Source organism: Jatropha curcas, chromosome 1, assembly GCF_041381405.1.
Source record: "Jatropha curcas cultivar XTBG-Jc1 chromosome 1, XTBG_Jcur_1.0, whole genome shotgun sequence".
Lineage (NCBI taxonomy): Eukaryota > Viridiplantae > Streptophyta > Magnoliopsida > Malpighiales > Euphorbiaceae > Jatropha > Jatropha curcas.
Genome location: NC_143151.1, coordinates 7,721,873 through 7,730,552, shown reverse-complemented (window position 1 = coordinate 7,730,552; position 8,680 = coordinate 7,721,873). Strand labels below are relative to the sequence as shown.

The 8,680-nt window shown below is 38.7% G+C and overlaps 1 protein-coding gene across 1 annotated transcript; it reads left to right on the top strand.

Moving 5' to 3' along the window:
- The first annotated feature begins 4,267 nt into the window (after positions 1-4,267).
- LOC149498923 (uncharacterized) lies at positions 4,268-4,846 on the top strand. The gene has a single exon (XM_089721311.1). It carries the CDS (start codon positions 4,268-4,270, stop codon positions 4,844-4,846), a length of 579 nt encoding a protein of 192 aa, XP_089577437.1.
- The last annotated feature ends 3,834 nt before the right edge of the window (positions 4,847-8,680 follow it).

The following is an 8,680-nucleotide window of genomic DNA, read 5'->3' as shown; positions in this document are numbered from 1 at the left end:
TTAGGCTCGAGCTCAGCTCAAGGCTTGAGGCTCGAGTAACCTAAAATAATATAATATATATGTATGTATAAAAGCTCGATAAGGCTCGACGAGCTTTTGAGCTGAACAGCATTAAGCTCGAGCTCGAGCTCGAGTGCTCGGCTCGATTGCTAAACGAGCAGGAGCTCGAGCTCGGGCGCTTGGCTCGATTGCTAAAGAAGCAGGAGCTCGAGCTCGATTTGAGCAGAACCTTTTTAAACTTTTTTCAAGCCAAGCTCGAACAGCTCACGAGCTAGCTCGGCTCATTTACACCCCTATAAATCTCTTTGGAATGATCTCAACTATATTAACTATAATATGCATAACCCTTGGCTACTCATAAGGGATTAATTCTATCTTGAATAAAAATGAACACTTTTGAGGATCTTATAACAGGTCAGATATTGATAAATTTTTTTCCCAATGGTTCCTTCATTCTCATTTAATTGATATGGGTTTTAGGGATGGTTGTTTTACTTGGAAGAGAGGTAATCTCCTTGAGAGATTGGATTGAGATATATGTAATGAAGCTTGGAATTTACAATTTCCTAACTATATTATCTTACATCTAGCTTGCCTCTCCTAAAACCATAGACCAATTCTAGTTAAAATCGCTAGGAATAATCTACCAGCCACTAGGAAATTTCCTTTCCATTTCCAAGCTGCATGGCTCACTCATGAGAATTTTTCTCATTTTATTAATGCCAACTGGAATCATTCTTCTCCTTGGTTTGATAACATGAATTTCTATGCTAACAATTTACCGATCTTGAATTATGAAATTTTCGGTAATGTTTTTAAGTAGAAAAAGATTTTACTTACATGGCTTGAAGGGATTCAACGTACTATTGAGATAAGACATAACCCTTTCTTGCTTAATTTGGAAGACCAGCTTACTCGGGAACTGGACATGATCTTGCGTCATAAAGAGCTTATTTGGTATCAAAAATCATGAGCTTAATAGATAACTTATGGAGACTGAAATACTTTGTATTTCCACCTAAAAGTAGTTCAACGTAAGAAAAGCAATAGAATCATGGGTATCAAAAATCACTTAGGTACCCTGATAGAAGATCAAGATGAGCTTCAAAAAATGGCTGTTACTTTTTTCTCCAGTTTATATATTGAGGAAATGAGTATTCAACTAGTTTACCCTTTAATAGGTTTATTTCCTTCTATTTCTAATTCTTATCTTGATTCCCTAACTCTAATTTTTTGATTGCTAAGTTAAACAGGCTTTGTTCGATATGCAGCCTTGGAAAGCTCCAGGGCCAGATGGGTTCCATGTTGGTTTTTTTCAACATCAATGGCAAGTAGTTGGAAGTTCAATTTTTAAAGAGGTGCAAGAATTTTTTTAAAGTGGTGTTTTGGACGCAAGACACAATGCTACAATTTTGGTCCTTATTCCAGAAGTGGATAGCCCCATATCCTTTTCTCAGTTTTGTCCAATCAGCTTATGTAATGTGAGTTATAAAATTATTACTAAATCTCTTGCTAACATGTTGAAAGTTATCTTGCTTGACATCATTAGTCCTACCCAAACGAGCTTTGTCCCGGGCAGACATATCACCGACAATATTATTATTGCCCAGGAGATTATACATTCCATGAAGAACAAAAGAAGTGGAAAAAAGCTGATGGCGATTAAAATATATCTAGAAAAGGCCTATGATCGCATTAGTTTGAACTTTTTATTTGATACTTTGATGGAGACAAGAATTCCAAATAATTTTATTAATGTCATTATGAAATGTGTTACCTCTTGCTCTATGCATATTGCTTGGCATGGCGCCCAGTCTGAGTGTTTCCTCCCCTCACGTGGCCTTAAACAAGGAGACCCCCTTAGTCCCTACCTTTTTGTGCTATGCTTTGAACGTTTATCTCATGCTATAAACCAAGCTGTTAACTAAGGTCTTTAGAGACCAATAAAGCTTACTAGAAGGGGCCCTCCTCTCTCTCATCTTTTTTTTGCAGATGACCTTTTTCTGCTTGCTGAAGCTTCCTTAGATCAAGTTGCTGTGATCTAAGGAGTATTAGATGATTTTTGTATGTTCTTTGGCCAAAAAGTTAATGCTCAGAAATTTCAGGTTTTCTACTATGAGATTGTCTCCAATAGTCTCAAATGTCAGCTTATCCGAAATTTGGGTTTTAAATCTATGAAGAATTTTGGTAAATATTTAGCGGTGCCTTTAATTCATGGAAGAGTTTCTATAGTTTCGTACTATTATTTTAGATAATGCCTATAAACGCCTTTCTGAATGGAATGCTATCACCTCTCTTTGATAGGAAGAATAACTCTTGCTAGCTCAGTTATTGCAGTTAACAATATACTATGCAAACTTATAAGCTTCCTAGATGTATTTGTTGCGCATTGAGAAATTTATTTGGGGTAATTTGGATACTCAAAAAAAGTTAGCCCTTGTTCCCTAGAAGGATATCACTCAACCTAAGACCAATGGAGGCTTAAGCTTGAGAGGTCTTAAATTACTCAATAAAGCTTTCATGATGAAATTGGGATGGCAAATTAAGAGTGGAGCCAATTCCCTTTGAGTCCAAGTCCTTTCTAGCAAATATAAATTCTCCTTGGAGGTAATCTCTTCCCCTATTTCTACTCTCCTTTATTTGGAATGGGATTATAGGTGCTTGGAAGTATTTGGAGGAACGTTCTATATTTGCTATTGGAAATGGAATATCAACAAAGTTTTGGCTAGATAGATGGGCTTTAGATGATATGCCGCTCATTCATTTCATTATCAAGGAAGTCCCCAATCATATGATAGAAGATCCTATTATTAATTACGTGGAGGATAATGGTACTTGGAATTGAGCCAAATTCAGTGAGTTCCTTCCAAACTCTACTTTGTCTTATATTGCAGGAGTTCTCCCACCATCCATGGCGAGAGGTAATGACAACATTTTTTGGAGGCATTCGAGTGGTAGCTGGTTCTCTATTAAATCGGCTTATGGGTGGTTAGCAAGAGGGAAATCGACTATCAAGACATGAATTGGGACCTAATCTAGAAATGTAAGGGACCCTAGAGGGTGTGTGCTTTCCTTTGCTTAACAATCCACAAGAAACTTCTAACCAATATGGAAAGGAAAAGAAGACACCTCAGCCCATTGTCTGATTATCCTATTTGCATGAACTTGTATGAGATCATTCCTCACATCCTATGTGAAACAGATATGGCACGATCTCAACGTCCCAAATCCCTCTCTTTTTTTCGATAACCAGATGGAGGTTGAAGATTGCTTGAGTAGGAATCTTTCCTCAAAAGTCATCCATCATTCTGGCATTGTATGGGCTATTATTTTCAACATTAGTTATTGGAAAATCTAGGACAGAACAAACCAGTGGGTTTTCAGGGAAGAGAACATAAGCATTCATCACCTGAACCTGAGTATGTTAGCTATGGCAAAAGACACAACTCATTCTCAATGTTTTGTTGAAGCCTTAGAACCCACTAGTCACCATAAGAGTTTAAATTGGATTTCTTGGACCCCTCCCCCTATCACTTTCTATAAACTCAATATAGATTATATTAAAATATCACCGATTAATTAAGAAAGACAACCACCAAAATGAGCTACCACAATAAGTTAAATACTTGGCTAGCTTCAAGCCCAAAGGTGGAAGCCCAAGCCCAAAGATGGATGACCCAAGCCCACATGGTGTGTAAATACCTAGGACATTCTAGAATACTCCCACCCACAAGATATTTTAATAAAATATCTCACCTACTCTAGAATGCTCCATGTAATCTCCACCGTACATTTTTGTAAGTAAATCATAGCCGTACATTGAGAAGGTGGAAATGCCTATAAATACCACCCCTCACCTCATTTGTATGAACCAAGCAAAAACCAAGCCCAAGAAGCAAGTAAGTAATTCCTTCCTTAAGCTTTATGAAAGTTTGCTTCTTATTAATATAATATTATTTGGTGTTTTGTGTTAGTATTATTTTGGTTGCCTTTCCCGTTATTATTTTTTGTGTTATAAATTATTAATCAATCTTGGAGTTTATCACTGCGTTGATATCCAACAAGTGGTATCAAAGCCTGGTTATGGTGCAGTTGTTGTAGCCGTGGTATTTTATGGTGTTCATTTATAAGAGTAGGGTATCATTACTCTGCTGGAATTAACAGTCGGAGACTGTTGTTGAAGCAACAAGATTCACAAGCAAGGATTGTGATCGTGATTGGTCAAGGACCGTCGTGCATTGGTTAGTGTCAGGAACACTAGTACCTTATGGCAGATTTTTCTAGAGTTGCTAATAGCATCGAGAAGCTAAATAGCAACAATTATGGGGACTGGAGTACCCGTATGAGATATTATCTCATAGGTCAAGACTTACGGGATATTATCGGAGGAGATAATACTACACCACCAGTTGGGGATGCGAAAACTCTGAAAGAGTGGGAGACAAAATGCGGGAAGGTGATGTATATGCTGATGGTTACAATAGAAGATGAGCAGATGCAACAGATCAAGTCGGCTAAAACACCAAATGAAGCGTGGAACATCCTTAAGTCTGCTTTTGCCAAGAAGAACGAAGCAAAACTGCAACGGCTCAAAAATGAGTTGTTCTCAATCTCGCAACAGAACCTCACTGTAAGTCTATACTTTTCTAAAGTAAAATCTTTATGTGAGGAGATTTCAAAATTAGATCCAGACAACGAGATCAACAAGAGAAGGATGACGAGGATCATCATCTACGATCTAAGACCTGAATTTAAGGGTCTTGTGATTGCTACTCGTGGTTGGGCTACACAACCAACCTTAGACGAGTTAGAGAATATCTTATCCAATGAAGAGACTTTGGACTAAAAAATGTCTAAAGTAGCTTTGAAGGATAATGATAAAGCTCTCTTTGCTAAAAAGAGGGGATTTCGAAAGGTTGCGAGAGTAGATGGTGGAAAAAGAAAGGAGTAATCAACAAGGATGGAGAAAGCAAAAGTGGAGACCATCACAGTAAGGGGAGCAAGGCCAGGACAAAGGAAAGACGACTGGCGAGAAAGTGACTGTTACTATAAGTGCAACAAAAGACGACATTTTCCCGAGAATGTCGAAGCAGACGAGTAGAAGGAAACATAGCATCAACCCAGAACGAGCAACAAAGTGAAGAGGAATGGGATATTCACAGTTTCTTTGTTCAGGAGGAAGAATATTCACCACAGAAGCCAGTAGAGATGATGATGAAAGGATCCGAGCATGAGTCGTCATTAATAACTGTAAGTGATAGAATCAATTATGATGATGATTGGATAGTTGATTCTGAAAGTTCTAATCACATGACAGGAAACAAGAAGAAATTATCGGATGTATCCGATTATGATGGAGGTCGTGTTGTAGTCACAGCAAATAACACGAGATTGCCAATAGCTCACATTGGAAAGACAACCATTGTTTCTCCCTCCAGCAAGGAGAAACTGGAGTTACAGATGGTTTACCATATGCCAAGATGAAGAAAAACTTACTCTCTGTATCACAAATAGCAAGTGCAGGTAATTATATGGTGTTCGGTCCTGATAATGTTAAGGTTTATCGTAACCTTAAATTAATCAAAGATCCAGTCATGGAAGGACGACGAGTAGAATCAATCTCCGTCATGTCAGCACAAGAAGCCTATGTTGACAGAACAAGGAAGAGTGAGATAGCTGACTTGTGGCACGCTCGTCTGCGACATGTTAGTTATCACAAGCTTAAGGTGATGATGAAGAAGTCCATGCTTAAAGGTCTTCCTCAGTTGGAATGCCGAGAAGACACTATATGTGTTGGATGCCAGTATGGAAAAGCTCACCAACTTCCCTTTAAAGAGCCAAAACATAGAGCCGGGGTGCCATTGCAATTAATACATTCATATATTCTTGGACGGTTAAGCAACCTACAAACAGTAATATGAGGTACATGATTACTTTCATCGAAGACTAATGGAGATATGGTAGATTTCCTGGTAGAGAAGTCGGAAGTTTTTGAAAAATTCAAAGCTTTCAAGAACAAAGTTGAAAAAGAAGTCGGAAATAAAATTAGATGCCTTTGCACCGACAATGGTGGAGAGTACACGTCTGACGAATTCACTAAATATTGCCAAGAGCAAGGCATTCGAAGGCAATTCACATGTCCAAGAACCACGCAGTAAAATGGAGTTGCTGAGAGAAAGAATCGACACCTAGTGGAGATTTACAGTTTGGTCCATGCGAAGAATGTGTCGGCTAGATTTTGGGCAGAGTGCATGAAGACAGTTGTGTATGTCACCAACAGACTACCTCAAGCAAAACTGGAGTTTACATCCCCATTCCAGAAACTGTGGAACATTAAACCAATTGTAAGTCATTTTCACATTTTTGGATGTGTGTGTTATGTCTTCGTTCCGGATGAACTTCGAAGCAAGTTTGACAAAAAGGCACTTCGTTGCATATTCGTTGTATATTCATTGGTTATGATAAGCAAAGAAAAGGCTGGAGATGTTGTGATCTTATAACTAACAAGTGCTATATTTCACGAAATGTGGTCTTTGATGAGACATCATCTTGGTGGTCATCTCAAGCAACCCTGGTACCAGACTCAAAAGAAATTCAAGAAAAAGTGGAAAAGAAGATAGGAGAGGGAGAGTTCATCCCAGAGAAAGGTCAAGCAGAGCCATCCAGAGTTCAAGAGAAATCGAAGAGCCCATGGAAGATAGGTGCATACGAACAACAGCAGCCAAGTCAAGAAGAACAAGATCCAAATTATCCTCTACTTCGGCGATCGGCTCGAGAAAGAAGGCCTAATCCAAAATATGCAAATGCTGCTATAGCAGAGATAAAGGAGCCAACAACTTATGAAGAAGCATCAAAGAAGATGGAGTGGACTACAGCAATGGAAGAAGAAATTGCTGCTTTAGAGCAAAATCAAACATAGGAATTAGTGCCAAAACCAAGAGATGTGAAATCCATCTCTTACAAATGGGTCTACAAAATCAAAACTCGCTCGGATGGATCAATTGAGCGATACAAAGCAAGACTGGTTGCTCGTGGATTTTCTCAGCAGTATGGCTTGGACTATGATGAGACATTTAGTCCAGTTGCCAAGATCACTACTGTGCGTGTATTACTAGCTTTAGTAGCTAGTAAGTCATGGCCTTTGTGGCTGATGGATGTGAAGAACGCATTCTTACATGGTGAAGTTGATCGTGAAATCTACATCAAGCAACCACTAGGGTTCAGAAGTCGTGAGAATCTTAACTATGTGTACAAGCTAAGGAAAGCTCTCTATGGTCTAAAACAAGCACCGAGGGCTTGGTATGGCAAGATTGCAGAATTCCTTGTCAATAATGGATATGTTATGGCACTAGCAGACTCCAGTTTGTTTGTGAAAGATCAGGAAGGAAGACTAGTTATAGTGCTAGTATACGTTGATGATTTAATAGTCACTGGCGACAACATCGAAGAGATTCAACTCATTCGAGAGAATTTGGCTACTCGTTTCAAGATGAAAGAGCTAGGAAAGCTCAGGCATTTCCTTGGATTGGAGATAGAAGAAGCCAAGGAAGGTTTGTACCTCGGACAACGGAAGTATGCAAGAGATATGCTGAAGAGGTTTGGAATGATGGAATGCAAGCCAATATCTACTCCAATGGATACTAATGTCAAGTTGTGTGCTCATGAAGGGAATGATCTCGAAGATGCTACTATGTATAGACAATTAGTGGGAAGCCTAATCTATCTCACTATGACACAGCCGGACATTTCCTTTGCAATTGGAGTAGTCAGTCGATTTATGCAGAAGCCTAAGAAACCTCACTTGGAAGCCGTTCGAAGAATATTGAGATATGTCAAAAGTACAATCGATTATGGGATCTTATACAAGAGAGGTGAAATTATCAAGTTGGAAGGATATTGCGATGCTGATTATACAGGAGATCACGACACTCGGCACTCGATAGCAGGCTATGCATTTAGTCTTGGTTCAGGAGTAATCTTTTGGTGTAGCAAGAGACAACCTACAGTGTCACTTTCGACAATAGAAGCTGAGTATCAGGTAGTAACAACAGCAGCTCAGAAAAGTGTTTGGTTCTCATAGCTTATGAACGATGTGCATCAACCCATTGACTATTCGATTCTATTGAATTGTGATAGTCATTCGGCTATACAAATGGCTGAGAATCCGGTATTTCATACGAGAACAAAACATGTGGAGGTTCAATATCACTGTATCAGAGAGAAGGTTCTACAAGGAGAGATTAAAATGAAATATATCAAGACGGAGGATCAGCCAGCCGATATCTTTACAAAAAGTTTAAACGCAAATAAATATGAAGATTTTCGCCAACAATTGAGAATGATGAAGATAGAGAAATTAATCATTGAGGGAGAGTATTAAAATATCACCGATTAATTAAGAAAAGACAACCACCAAAATGGGCTACCACAATAAGTTAAATACTTGGCAAGCTTCATGCCCAAAGGTGGAAACCCAAGCCCAAAGATGGATGACCCAAACCCACATGGTGTGTAAATACCTAGGACATTCTAGAATACTCCCACCCACAAGATATTTTAATAAAATATCTCACCTACTCTAGAATGCTCCATGTAATCTCCAACATACATTTTTGTAAGTAAATCATAGTCGTACATTGAGGAGGTGGAAATGTCTATAAATATCACCCTCACCTCATTT

Bases quoted from the DNA above. Each gene is read 5' to 3' on its own strand.
- LOC149498923 (XM_089721311.1), top strand. From the start codon at position 4,268: ATGGCAGATTTTTCTAGAGTTGCTAATAGCATCGAGAAGCTAAATAGC.